At 39.7% G+C, this 14,892-nt stretch overlaps 2 protein-coding genes across 4 annotated transcripts in view; both read left to right on the top strand.

The window, feature by feature from the left end:
• Positions 1–6,771, top strand: part of LOC308245645 (serum paraoxonase/arylesterase 2) — a 32,050-nt gene extending 25,279 nt beyond the window's left edge. Inside the window, exons 7-10 of one of the 3 annotated variants that reach the window (XM_080663206.1) lie at positions 314–395; positions 1,094–1,222; positions 1,852–2,022; positions 6,526–6,771. In XM_080663206.1, coding sequence (XP_080519332.1) covers positions 314–395; positions 1,094–1,222; positions 1,852–2,010 — 370 coding nt within the window. In that variant the 3' untranslated portion in view covers positions 2,011–2,022; positions 6,526–6,771. Of the gene's footprint in view, positions 1–313; positions 396–1,093; positions 1,223–1,851; positions 2,506–2,529; positions 3,780–6,525 lie in introns of those variants that run through there. The other 2 variants (XM_080663207.1, XM_080663205.1) reach the window with 2 other exon arrangements.
• LOC308245646 (serum paraoxonase/lactonase 3-like) overlaps positions 6,767–14,892 on the top strand; it is a 28,481-nt gene continuing 20,355 nt past the window's right edge. The window contains exons 1-3 of the mRNA XM_080663208.1: positions 6,767–7,148; positions 8,722–8,792; positions 12,469–12,524. Coding sequence (XP_080519334.1) covers positions 6,889–7,148; positions 8,722–8,792; positions 12,469–12,524 — 387 coding nt within the window. The 5' untranslated portion in view covers positions 6,767–6,888. The remainder of the gene's footprint in view (positions 7,149–8,721; positions 8,793–12,468; positions 12,525–14,892) is intronic.

The following is a 14,892-nucleotide window of genomic DNA, read 5'->3' as shown; positions in this document are numbered from 1 at the left end:
TCTGAAGCCAAATATCTATTTTATTGTCCGTTCAGTGGCAAATATCACAGACTTTATATTCATAATGACGTCCTATATTACTTTTCCTTACAAATCTTTTGAAAAATAATTGAACAATTCCGTGATTGTTGTAGCAACACAGAATTGATTTTGAAAGCTTACTTTTTAAATAAAAATTGACCTTTATCAAGCATTGCTTGAGGGCCCATCATTGATTAACTTCTTGGCAGGTTATTAAGACTCATTCTTGCATACTGTATTAATGAAGCTTTATGTTGTCATGGAGCCTAACCAGTGTGTCCTTTCTGCAAAGGTACATCTATGTAGCTGATATATTGGCTCATGAAATTCATGTTTTGGAAAAACAGCATAATATGAATTTAACTCAAGTGAAGGTAAAATATTTCTTTTTATATATAAAGTCAACATTAATCTAATATACTTTGAAATTGCATAGTTATACTATGCTTTTGCAATACCTCACTTAGAACAGACTATGGATGCCAGTGTTGCTATTTTGGGTTTTTAAATATCACTGTGATATAACCGGCCAAGTCTCCTATTCCAGCAGTCATGAAAACTGACCGGCATTACATGTAGCAGTGGGCTGGGAGTGATATGTCACCTGATGCATTCCAATAAGAATTTTCCCAATTGAAAAGACTAATAGATGAATTCTGAAATGAAGATTTATGCACGCTGTCATTTCTTTCAATAATAAATGAAGGTAGAAATTGGGTTCCACACCATTATTATTTTCTTCCCACTTGACAACACATATTTTAGATTGGTTAAGAATTTCCTATTTTGCTTTGAATGAGTTCTTTGAACTCACTGATCATTATGCATCTTTTAAGGAGTTCATTTTTTAGAGGTTGGTTATTAGCCTAACTTTCTTAAATTCAGGGAAGATGAAAAGTGACTCTAAATCAGTTGATTAAATTTATTTGAACCAATATTGTTGTTAAAAGGCTGACAGCAGGGAGGTATGTGTAAGCCCCCTCCCCCAGCCACCGAGGCAGAAAAGGTTAGCCCTAAATTATTTAATCAAGTTTCCCATGTCATTTAACTATTGACGTTTTTAATTTGGAAGGTACTCAAGTTGGATACACTGGTGGATAATTTATCTATTGATCCTTCCTCGGGGGACATCTTGGTAGGCTGTCATCCTAACGGCCAGAAGCTGTTCATTTATGATCCGAACAATCCTCCTTCCTCACAGGTTTTTATAGTTTTCATTTTTCAACCTTAATTATTCAAGTCTTTTTGAACTACTAATACAATAAACTGTCATGGGGATGGTTTATGTAGTCCTTTTAAACCAATAATACAGTAAACTAATGTAGTGGTTTTGTAATTGCTTTAAGCCAATAATTGGCAGAATTTCACATTGCTCAAATACTTTTAGAAAGGTAATCTTTTGATGTATGAAATTATGGTGGCAACTAGTCAAAAGGCATTTTTATAAAGACATGTGGGCTCCCTATGGGTATCCTGGAAATTTTTAAATACCTGGCTTATCGTCAGCTCACCACATGACATGGCTTTTGTTCAAGCTAAAGTTGTGTCAAAGTAGGCACATTAGAGTGGAAGTATTCCTATTAATGCTCAATTACTATAATAACACTAAATCCTGTGTTGGCAGGAAATAACTAGATAGTTTAAGAAAGTACTTTCTTTGAAGGTTTAAGAAAGTACTTTAATTTAAGCATTAAAAAAGGTTGGTAACTGCTATTTTTCAACAGCATGTCCTCTTAATCATTGTTTTGTTGTGGGAGATAGGGATCATTGGTGATGGAGAGATGTGGGTGTATGGTGGTTCTATAGTAATCCTTTGTCTCTCCTGAATAGGTTCTCCGCATCCAGAACATTCTCTCAGAGAAGCCTACAGTGACCATAGTTTATGCCAACAACGGATCTGTTCTCCAGGGAAGTTCTGTGGCCTCTGTATACGATAGGAAGCTGCTCATAGGCACTTTGTACCACAGAGCCCTTTATTGTGAGCTCTAATGTGGACTTCGGGTATGCAAGTGTGCTTACTTCTCTTAACAATTAGTTTTCTATGAATGGCTTGTTCTGAGGGAATCTAACTAGTAAAGTTGAGCCAGTATGTATGACGTGTATAGTTAATTTTATTTCAGGAAGGAAAGGCCCCTTCAGTCCTTGTTGCACTTTTAACATAAAGGAAAATGAACAGGTTTTTTTGGTGTGTTTTTTTTTTAATGCCAAGTAAAAGAGAGAGAAGAAAGCTGCTTTCGGTAAAGTGAATATACTTTGCACAAAATAAGCCTCACCTCCTCCTTCCAACTGCCAGAGCATGAATTCCACTGAATCAGGGTAGATCTCATTTCCTTAAAATGTGAGTGACCTCTGCTCTAACAGTGTGACCACTGTGACTGTTCGGAACTACTGATAGGTAACGTGTATGGATGTTTTGTACTTACATCTTTGTTTACTATTAAAGAGTTGGAGTTGTATTAAAGACTAACTAAAATCCTGTCATAATTTGGTCTGTGTTTCATTCTCAAGGCAGGTCCTCGGGGACTATGGGAAAGTGGCTGTTTCCCCGTGGAGTTTCTTTGGGACAAGCAGGCAAGGCAATGTTTGGCAGTGTTGATTTCTCTCCTTTCTCACTGAAAGCTGAATGTAAATGAGCTCTTTATTTGAATAAAATAAAACCATCAACTAAATAGGGCAACTCAAATTCTCCATTAGTATCAGCTCTCTTCCTACTTTACCTACAAAGAAGAGATCAATATTGGGGCTGAAAGGCCAAGCAACCTCCTCATTGAACTCAACTGTGAACTTCATCAGGAGAGATTGAAGTCAGCTGCCCAGGGCCTAGGATCGAGGCCAAGAGTGCCTGCCTCATGGCAGAGAGTTCTTTCCACTCACTGTACTTCCTATAAAACCATCTTAAGCCCTTGAGACTTTCCATTGTAACGTATCAAAAAGCACTTTACTTCACTTCTCATGGTTTTCCCCATCTTCAGCATCATTATCATCAAAATATTTGTGTTACTTACCAAGTGCCAAACAATGCACTAAAAATGGTCCATTCATTATCTCATTTAATCCTAAGTACAGCCCTGAGAGAGTAGGTATTGGTGTTATATCACTGTTAACATTTCACAGATGTTCAGTCACACACCCAGTAAGGGGTGGTCCTCTATTTCTGATGCCAGAGGCTGTACAAGCTCCCACTTTACAGAAAGCTACTGCCACACAACTAACCAGTATCTTGTTATTTACTCTTTTCTCTCATATACGGTTTCTTTCATTTTATTTATATATTAGTTGGATTTCTGCTTTTAGATGAGTCATTTAATGGCTTTTTAATGTAAATTACAGAAGTTTTCTTAAACCTGGCCCCTGTTCATTTGGCCTGTATTTTTATTTAATTTTTAAGTACTCTGTTACTAAAGTATCTTGGAACTATTTTTTGCCAAAATAATTACTGTTTTTTGCTGTTTCCATTATCCATAGGAAAATGTTAAGTCATAGACGAACAAAGCAAGATTAAATACTATTCACTAGGGATCCAAAACCAAGAAGCATAAATTTTAATTTTAGATTATAACAATGACTATCTAAAAAGCTACTTTTGTTAAAAGTACCAGAATATAGTAGGTACAAAATAAACTTTTTTATTGTACTTATTAAAAATTTTATTTGGACAAAAGTAAATATGTTAATAAGCACATGTACTCCTTATCTTAGAAATACAAAAATAATTTTTAAATAAACTTTGGCCTCTGGGCCATGAAGGGTTCTATTTTATCGTAAGTATATTGTGTGTTTATTTCTGGTGCTCTTACTGTGATCATGTATTGAGTTTTAACAATTTGATTGGTTATTAAGAGATCAAGTCATTCAAAAAGACTGAAATTGCAATTGGGCTATGCCACCACCAGGTGGATATAGGTAACGAGCACATGCGTGTGTGTGTGTGCGTGTGCCTGTGCGCGTGTGTGTCTGCGCGCTAATTCCTTTTAATCCGAGATCCGGTTCAGCGACAATAAATATCCTTTTGTTTTTTTCACAGTACCTCCATTCTTCTACAACAGCTAAATGTAAACATGAATATCTAATACAGGGAACAAGGAAAATAAAATATAAGCTATATTACAGCATTTTTGTCTCATTTGGGGTATTGCTTATGTAACTGGTTAATAATAAATAATCTAAGGCCGATCTTCTTACTAGAGTTTGATTTGTTCAGTTTAATTATTTCTCGGAGTCACAACCTACCTAGGCTGGGGAATGTGTTCTTGACAAAGCAGTGAAGAACTAATAGCACCCACCACCACACCACCCACCTCACCTTTCTTTGGCTACTTGTACTTTTCGTTACTCACTTGGCTTTCCATGAAAGGATTTCCATGTGTGAGAGAAGGAGAAGGGTTGGGAGGATCCCAGTAGCTCTCTTAGCTTTCTGCTCCTGGTTTTCAAGATTTTTATTCTATAAAAAGAAGGCAGAGAAGAAGATAAAAGCGCCTAGTACAGTTTTTAACTACAAAAAATAACTTTCAGTTCACTTTAAAATTTTTAGTATACTAAATAGCTTTTCTGTAGCCATCCCTGAGTTATGCATTAGGATACAATAGTGAACCAGACACTGCCTATATTCTAATGGGAGATTCAACAAATGAGAAAATAGATTATTAGATAGATAGAGTGATTAGAAGTAACTAAGCAAATGTAATTAGAGAACAATTTAGAGAAACCAATTCCCCCCAACTTTTGAAAAGTTTAGAGCTGGGGAAAAATTGAAAAGCCAGTTCCATGACTGCCTGTATTCACTTTACCTATATCTACCAATCACCAGCTATCAATTTGCAACATTGCTTTGTCTTTCCAAGTATGGAGGGTTTTGTTTTTCTGAGCCATTTGAAAGCAAGTTGGAGATACCATAAAAAAGCATTTAATACAACTAAACTACTAAACATCATAGCTTAGACTAGCATACGTTAACCATGTGCAGAACACAATATCCGAAATACACTGTCAACACAGTATACTGTAGAACAGTGATTTTCAACCTTTTTAAAAAAATCTCATGGCACACATAAACTAATTATTAAAATTCTGCAGCACACTGAAAATTATCTATTTTTGCTGATCCGACAAAAAAAATAGGTATAATTTTGATCCATTCACATCAGACAGCTATTGTTCTGGCTGCTGTCATTTATTTTATTTGACAATCTAAGGGAAAGGAGGTCAGTGCCCCTGACTAAATAGTCAGTTATTGCATGTTTTAAAAATTATTGTGGCACACTGGTTGAAAACTGCTGTAGAATTGCAGCTGTTTACCCTGGTGATCGCATGGCGGATAGGGAGCTGCAACTCACTACCACTGCCCAGCATATGAGAGACTATGCTACTGAGTATCACTAACCCGGAAAAAGATCAAAATTCGCAAGTCCAAGCAGTTTCTACCGAATGTGCATCACTTTCATACCTTCATAAAGTCAAACAATCGTGAATCAAACTATTGTAAGTCAGGGACTTGTCTGTACTGCAAAATTAATATCCTTGTAGTCATCCTTGATTTTGTCTTTGTCCTTAACCATCAGAAGCTTGACCTGATTCTATCTCCAACTGAGAGCTCAAAGCTATTCTCCTACCTCCACTGCCAGCCCCACGCTGAGCCCTCTATTACTTCTTATCCCAAGTTTTCCAAGTGAGCACCTCTGTACCAGTATTTTCCCTCTCCAACCCATTCCCTATCTATCCCATAGATCAGGGGCCACCTTTTCTTTTCTTACTATCTCCAGGCTGGTAAATTCTGTTCTCTCAACACACATTTACTCAGTTGAACTCACTAGAACTACTACTTCTTTCAGTTCCAGGTTGAGCGAATCCTGTTCTCTCAACACACATTTACTCAGTTGAACTCACTAGAACTACTACTTCTTTCAGTTCCAGGTTGAGCGAATCCTGTTCTCTCAACACACATTTACTCAGTTGAACTCACTAGAACTACTATTTCTTTCTGTTTGTAAATAAAAACAGATCATGCCAGAAGATGCTACTTTGCTTTGCTCAGACTCCTCAGCCATCCCCACCCTCAGCCCCTCTCCCTCCAGCCTGGTCGTCTTTAGGAGAGGGGGGCATGCATTCTTCACCTGGCAGGAACAGAACACCCAGAAGAAAGAAGGATCAAGGAGGCTTTCGATAGTCTAACTTCCACCCAAAGCTATTTCTCCTCCCCCACAACCCCACTCTGCTCAACTTCCTGTAACTTAAGTCTATTTTTTTTTTCACTTTTCCCGATTTTTCATTATTCCATCAACAATGGTGGCGGTGCGGGGTTACTAATAGTTACAAATCCACCCAGTCAACAAATTGACTGGGTGTCCCCCATATCAGCACTGGGAAGCAGGACGCGAAGGCCTTGTTCCGGGAATCTTGGAGAAGGGTGCGTTAAAGCCCCGCGCTTCGATTATGTTATATGCATTTATCAGCTCTCACACTGTCCTGAGAGCAATTCTCCAGCTCAACTCACTTCTTGCCTTCCAGAAACCTGACGTTGGGGCTCTGAACGCATTCCCAGAGCTCCCTGCAGTTCATTGGAGGAGCTGAGTTTGAATTACGCAGCTTTTGGCAGCAAACTCCCTCTACACAACCACCATTGGGCGTGTTCTTGACAAAGCTGCCAAAAGAAGGAACACCAGACTTTCACCTGCGGCTCCGGCTCCCCCTGTACTTTGAGCCTTAAAGAAAAAAAAAAAAAGGAAAGAATCCCTGTACTTTGCACCCTGAAGCAAAAGAAAAAGAAAAAAAGAATCCTCTAGTCAGGATTTCTCCTTGAACCTCACGCATAAAGATGACCTTGAGTCTCCTGCGTAAAGGCAGCCTTGGATTCCCGCACCCCACAGAAAGATGGCCTTACCTGGGGCAGCGGGACGGGGAGTGGCAGGAGACACCCCCGCAGCCCTGCGTCCCAGCAGCGCACCCGCCCGGTGGGACGGGGGCGGGCGGGCGGCGACCAAGGGGCGGATCTGGGAGCCTGCCCGCCCCGCCTCCTGGAGGGCCCTGCTCGGCCATGGGCACTGGGTACCCGGAACTATGGGGAAGCTGGTGGTGCTGACCCTGCTCGGGGTCGGCCTGGCCCTGATCGGGGAGAGGTTTGTGGCGCTCAGGTGAGTTGAGTCCTTGGCTGTCTTTCCTCTTCCAACTTAGGTCAGGGCTGCCCGCTGCCGGCTTCCTAGCCAGTAGGAATGGAGAGTTTTGGGGACCTCACTCCTCAGTGCCACCAGCAAACTGATGTGGAAAGTGAGCGAAGTTCTTGCTTTTCCTAAGATATTAGGTCAGGAAGGTCCCCATTTATTTTCTGAAAGTAACCCGCCCAAGCCCTCTTTCCAAGTCGCTCTCAGCATCGGAGTAGTGAAGACCTAGGGGGTGGGTAGGGACTGAGAGGAGGGGGGGAGGAGGGAGGGAGGACAATGGGAGATATCTGTAATACTATCAACAATAAAAATACATTCAGAAAAAAATAAAAATAAAAATTCCGCGGGAAGCGCTGGATTCGAGAGAAGGGACAATCTACCAGCTGGATGTTTGTGGCAGACTCTGACATGGCCCAGGGCCTGTTAAACATTGAGGAGGGCTGGGTTGCTGAACTCATCCCAGATTAAAAGCTATTCAGACACGAAGGGAGGGAATGAGCTGAAATTTGCAGATGTTAACTGGCATTTTGTAGGTATCTGACCTTTTGAAGTGGAAGATCTAGTGGTGATAGAAATATCTCAGGGAGAGTCAATACTGGGCTCAGAAGAAGAAATGCTAGGTGATGCTACACATTTCCGAGTAGATCTAAAAGCCCTGTTTGTCTTCAGTTGTCTTCGGGGAGCTATTATTTATTTCTCTAAGTAGAAGCTGGCATCTCTGGAGGAGGCTGATGCCCTTTGGTAATACCTTCTAGGTCACCTTGAGTATGTTCATTGTAACATTGCTCCCAGTGCACCCGAGTGAGAGACTCATAAAAACAGTTATTGCTATAAAGTAGATCTAAGGTGTATTTTTTTAAAAGTGACAGTAAGGTAAGTCTGTGTGTAGAGTCTTCCTGAATACTGTTTAATAAAAATTTAAACTTATCCCTGGTATTTAAAAGAAAGTTTCACTGTGGAAACAAGGAAACTATATTGAAAAATAATATGGCCAGTTGTTTAGATTTTGGTCAGTTGGATAAGTTGCAAAGTAAGTCAGCATAAAAGTTTTAAAATAATAACGTGAAAGCAAAGGCTACAGGGTTTAGTTATTAGGAGGATTTGCATGTGGGGAAATCAGTTTTAGAGGGGGAGGTGGGTTAAAAGGCAAAGACATAGTGAATTAAGGGCAGCCAAAGTACAGATTTATAATAGACAATGCTTTATCAAATTAAATAATACAACTTGTACATTTAAATTAATAATACTGTGCAGTTACCCATACTATTAAATATCATCATTTATTTGGGCAGCAAAGTGTTGTCCATGTATAATTGCATTTTAGTCTTTCAACAATAATTGGGTGCATTTAACTGACATAGGCATATTACCCACATAGTGTCCATGTTATGTAAATAAATATAAATAAAAGGAGTTGCCTACTTACTTGTTATATTACACATAAATGATGAAAGAGAATTCATGAATATAAAGGTGATTAAAAACCATGTTTAGACATCAATTTTGGAAGTCCCAAATTGACCTCCTGTGTTTTTATCTTCCACAGAGAGAGGATTAATGCATTTCGAGATTTGAAGCCAGTGGAACCTCCGAACTGCCACCTCATTGAGGGAATTGGTATGTATGTGACAGTACCAAGAGGGCAGCACAGTTTCTTGGTCACCTTCACCTGAATGAGGCTGCCAACTGATCTAACCTCCTGCTACTCCTTAGACCTTCCACTTTACCCAAGCTACCTCATCCCAGCTTTTCAAGGTGTCTCTTTAATGTCAAACCAGTAGCTCCTTCTCAGTTCTCTTTCTTACTGATGTCTATCATTTGAAGGATGTCATTGGCCCATACTTTGCCATACTCTCCTCCTGTCCCTTCTGTGACATTTTGCTCCCCTCTCTGTCTTCTTTTGTTGCCCATCTTCTCTTTTTTCTTCTTCCCACTCCTTGATATTTCTGGCTTCATTGTGACTTCCTTCAAAATGTACCCGCAAGTACCAAGAAGAATATCCCTTAGCCCTTATCCTCAAGGACCTCACAGCCTACTGAGATGTCTTTAACCTCAGAGGGAAGGCAGGGGAGGGTGGGTGGGAAGAAATCAACCAATGAACTTGTATGCATATATGCATAATGCATGGACATGGACAATGGGGTGGTGAGGGCCTAGGGGTTTGAGGGTGGGGCGAAAGTGGGCTGGAAGAGGTTAATGGGGGGGAAAGGAGGACCTATATAGTACTTTCAACAATAATGATTAATTAGTAAATAAAATACTTGAAAATCCATAGCTGGATCCCAAACCTCTCAAATGGTAGGCCTTCTTTTCCAGTCTGAAATTAACTTGATTCTACTTCACATTTCTAGTATATTCTCCCTTAAATCCCCACCCACAACCAGCTCCTTCTAGATAACCTCCACCCTTAGACCTGCCTGCATGACACCCCCATTCTCAGAGACTCAGTTCACAATCCAGGAACCATTGTTTTCCTTTGTGCCTCATTGTTCACCTGACACATGCTTGCAGAAGCGGCCCCACACAGGGCTCCTCTCACCTGCTAGGGACTGCTGAGACTGCTTATTTGGGCTATGAGCCTCCAATTTCCCGACACTTCTACTCGAAAGAAAAGTTCAGTTAGATTCTGTTCACTGTTCTGAGAACGAGTGTTTTTCACTCTCTCACCTTTGCTCATGCAATTCCCTTCACTGATTTCTTCATCTCTGCTTGCTGAAATCAACCGCAAATTTCCCTCCTACCTCTAAATTCTCACAGCACTCTGAAAGTCTGGGTCACTTATGACACCTATCACATGCTTTATTTTATAAATAGCAGTGTTTTCTCTTTCTCTCAATATCAGATTGCAAACTCCCTAGGGTCAAGGACTTTGCCTTATTTATCAATATGTGACATCCTGTGATACCAACATGCTGATAACAGCATCTTTTATTGTGATAGATATACAAAATCAGAAAGAATACTGGTTTTTAATTGGGGTTTTTTTTTCTCTCCTTCCCCCCCCTCCCCCCCCTGCCAATTTCTACAAAAAGTCGCCTGGCCCTTGTGCTCTCTGGTCTCAAAGGAGGTTTGTGCTGCTGGCTAGAAAGCAGAAAGAGCTGAAGACCAACTCCTTCCTGATTTTCATTTTCAAAATCTGAGCTCCTGCAAGGGATTCTGATAGAGAAGAAATGAGAATATGTGGGGTTTTTAAATAACAGGGACCCTTATCCCCCTGCCTGGCAGTATTCTGGGGAAGAAGCAAGACCTGGGAAGGAATGGCAACAGGCATCTTTAAGAGGCTGGATTGTTTTTACTGTGTCTCCCAAACTGAACCAGAGTCAGGTGCCCATGTAAGACACGGAAGTGGCAGAATTGTCTAAATCAGCAATTTTTAACCAGTGTGCCACAAGAATTTTTAAAACAGGCAATACTTGACTATTTAGTCAGGGTCCCTGACCTCTTTTGCCTTAGATTGTCAAATAAAAAAAAAATGACAACAGTCAACACAACAATAGCTGTCCAGTGTGAATGAATCAAAATGATACCTACATTTTTTTGTTAGAATGATAAAAATATAATAATGTTTGGGGGGTGCCACAGAATTTTAGTAATTAGTTTATGTGTGACAGGAGATGAAAATCGCTGAATTAGCCCTAGCTGGATTGGCTCAGTGGATAGAGTGTTGGAACTGCAGACTGAAGGGTCCGTGGGTTTGATTCCAGTCAAGGGCACATGTCGGGTTGTGGGCTCGATCCCCAGTAGGGGGCATGCAGGAGGCAGCCAATCAATGATTCTATCTCATCATTGATATTTATATCCCTCTCTCCCTCTCTCTTCCTTTCTGAAATCAATAAAAATATATTTAAAAAAAGAAAAGAAAATCACTGGATTAAATGATATCTAGGTCTACTCCCAGATTATGTAATTCAAACAGATTTGAGAAGTTGAAACTACAGCTAATGTTGTAAGACCTAAGTCAACATACTGATTATCTAAATATTTTGAAGAGAATGGTTTAAAGGAAGTTGGCTGGGATAGAAGGGAAAAATGCCATATTACTCCATAGCAGGTTCCACTTGTTTTTTAGCTGGCTGTGAGAACCTTTGTTCCAAAATGTGACATGATTATAGGGTTATAAGGGTGCCTTAGGGCCTCCTCTTTCCACTTTGTGTGACCTCTTTATAGTGTCTCCTCAGTAGCTTTAAAGTAGCCAGACTTCTTACATTTAGGTTCAGGGCTCCCAAGATTCATGGAAGGGAAGAGAGAAGAGAAAAGAGAGGAGAGAGGAGAGAGGAGAGAGGGGAGAGAGAGAGAGAGAGAGAGAGAGAGAGAGAGAGAGAGAGAGAGAGAGAGAGAGAGAGAGAACACTAGCAAAAGCTATGGCTGTGACTTTAAATTTGTATGTCAGTCCTATAGCATCACTTCCACTTCGTTCTATTTGTCAAAGCAATTACAAAGGTTTACCCAGGTTCAAGTGAACAGAATATAGACTTTACCTCTTGATGGGAGAGTATGAACATCACATTTTAAAAAGAGCATGTGGACTTGATACATATTGATTTTACCATATTTGTAACATACAGTTTGCCACACGAGATAACCAATGCCTTCACTCTCAGTCCTGCCTGCTTGGGCCTATCACCTGTGGTTCTGTCTCTCTACTAGGAGACATGCAAGCCCCTTTTCATCCTGGTCTCAGTCATAAGTTACTGATTGTATGCTTCTTCCCAAAGAAAAATGCTCAGGACCAGCTCTCAATGGAAAGAGATCTGACCAAACTCTTTTACATTCATTTACATTTAATAGTGCATCTTAAGACATATTGCCTTTATAAAAGAGAGAAATCACTCAAAAATTTCCCATATGATTAGATAATAGTAGAATTTTCAAGCCTCAACAAGTTGGAAGAAGAGAAATGCTTGGGAGAGAGGCCTTTAAGAGACCTTCAAAATGATGACTTTCCAAATGTTATCACTTGGTCTGTAGACCAAGTTTTCTATGGGGAGTAAAGCTGAATCTCTCAGCTAGATGTCATTATTTGAAGAGTAAATCTAGGATATCAATTTATTTTATAGTTATTTGCTTTTTCTCCTGAGATGGAATTCTAAGAAAAAAATTTGTATTGGAGTCTGACTCAGGTTTCATTGTAGAGTAGCCTGCCTGTGGGATTCTTGAAAGTTAATGTAGTTTCCCACGTAAATAGTTGCAAAAAGTCAATGGAGTTTCCAAAAGAAATTTAAAGTTTTGACTGTGAGATTAATCTTTTAAGCTTTCAAACACGCATCTTTCTGATCCTCTACTTCTTTTGCAGAAAATGGCTCTGAAGATATTGATATACTTCCTAGTGGGCTGGCTTTTATCTCCAGTGTGAGTATCTTCCATACCCCTCGGATACTCATGTCGATAACTGTATAGACAGCACGTTAATGTTGCCGACTACAGCTGCCAGATGGACCCCTACACACTCATCCCACCTGCGGGTAAACCAGTCAACTAAAAAAGCCAAAACAGGATTCTGGAGAGCTAATCAGGACACCACAGGAATGCTCAGGCCTACTCCCTGTGGGCAGTTTCATAGTCAGTGGGGACTCAATAAATGTGTAAAGATTTTCGTTCAGTTCCTAAACTAATCTCCAGATCTGTCCCTCAGCTTTGAGTAGTCACCTTCTCAGTAACTGGTATTCCTCTCACCATGCTTGCCTGTATTTGGAGCTCAGTAAATGTTTGTAGATTGAATGTTAACCATGTTACTTGATTCAAAACCTTAAGCACTTTCTGCCTTAGGTTCCTTATCATTCTTTCCAGCCCTTTATAGAGAAGTAGAGAAAAGCCTGCATTTTATTCCCATTACCACTTTCACAGCTTGGGATGATCAGGAAACTGTAAGAAACTGAAGATATTGAATATTGTCATAAATTTGTTAAACTATTGCAATTTGAAATGAGATGGAATATGTTGAAAGAGATTTACTGACTACATTTTTAATGTAAATTCTGATTTATGGAATTGCAAGTCCTAATGTTCCATTTTAGACAAGAAAATACTTCCAAATAAAATGAACTTTTAAATCTATATCATTTTGGCCAAAAAAAGGTGGGCACATATAATAATCCTTCATGGTCTGAATTTCTAAATTCTTAAATATGCACCGTATCGTTAAGGTCTCATTTTTATTTTAAACTGCTTCTGATGGTGGTATGTGTGGGGGTGGGAAGTGGGAGGGGTTTTATTTCTTTAGTTTTCCTTCAAAACCAAAGATAAAACAAATCTAGAAAATCTTTTTCTTTGTTGACTTAAATTTTCTATGGCCAATTTAGATTTTCATTGTTATGCCAAATAGATCTTTCAAAATGATTATTGTATAGCTAGGAGATTTCTTTGCTGTTAGGATATAATATTTGCAGTTCTTACAGTATGCTTTTTCTATTTTCATTGGAACTGAACGTACTGAATTGCTGCTATATAGAAAATAGAGATTTTCATCACAAATAATGCCATGAGAAATATTAACCTGAAAGTTTTAAATAACGGAGGTCTTTTTGTAAACTAACAAACAACTCATACTTATAGGCTAAGGAGGATGTTTGTTGTTTATTTTTAATCTTTATGACTTTAATAAAGATTATTCAAGCCCTTATTTTTTCCTGTCACCCTTCCTTGCCATTCTAGAACATGTTTGGAAGCTGCTGATTTCAAGGGTAATTCTGTGCGGTAGATCTTTTTAGTCTACCTGCTTCCTTACCTTGGTCCTTGGCATGCTTCTCTTTGCCCACGAGGGTACTCTCCTCTTTACACATGTCACTAACTTTTAGTTCTTTGTGAGGTTTCGCTGTAGTAGCACCTCAGTTCCTGAGGGAACTCTTTCCTAACGTTCTCTTGCTGGGTGAGGCCTTCTTCTCTGGTGCTTTGGATTCCCTGTGCTTAGACCCTTACATTCAATACCATATCTGATGAGCTTGCTTGGTGCTGTCTCCCTAGATTTCAAGTTCCTCCAGGCCAGGACTTTGGAGTGTTCATGACCATGCTCAGCACCTAACACACTACCTGGCATACACAGGTGCTTGAATATTTACTGAGTGCATGTGCTCGTAAATGAGGCCAGTGGAGGATTTCAATGCCTGTCCATACATACCTGTAGTATGTTGAGGAAAATAAGATGCCTGCATCTCCTGGTGATTTTCACCATTTTCAGTGGTGAATGATATAAAAACAATTGCTTGTAGTCAATTGCCACAAATTCTTACCCAATTGCCTTAAACAGAAAACTGAGTGAATGAGAAGTCATTTTATCAGAGGTGTTTCATTCATCATGACTCTTAATCTAGGCCACGTTGTTGGCAATGCTTCACCCTTCATCTCTAGAACAGCAAGACTTCGTACTAGTTGGCAAAGCCCTCACATCCCCCAAGCCACCATGGTACTTGCTGTGATCTTCTGCCCTGACCCATCTTCCTGGGCAATATTCTCTACTGTTAAACCTTTCTTTATGGTGTGGTAACGAGGCTGTATAATTAAAGATCTGAGTAATCTAAACAATTGGCTTCCCTGGGCTTAATCTTCCCCAGGTAAAAAAGGAAGTATTATATGTTTCTGACATTTTCGCCCTCAATGGTGCCATTATCTAAGCTACTGGACTTGATGACAAATTGACTATTGGGGAAAGAGTAGACTTAAAGACTGGATTTTATGGCCTGATATTGGGGAGAATAGTGATGCCTTTAAAAAAGAATAATAG

Source organism: Plecotus auritus, assembly GCF_963455305.1.
Source record: "Plecotus auritus genome assembly, chromosome: 4".
Lineage (NCBI taxonomy): Eukaryota > Metazoa > Chordata > Mammalia > Chiroptera > Vespertilionidae > Plecotus > Plecotus auritus.
The sequence above is the reverse complement of the archived record's forward strand: the minus strand, read 5'-3'. Positions and strand labels throughout refer to the sequence as shown.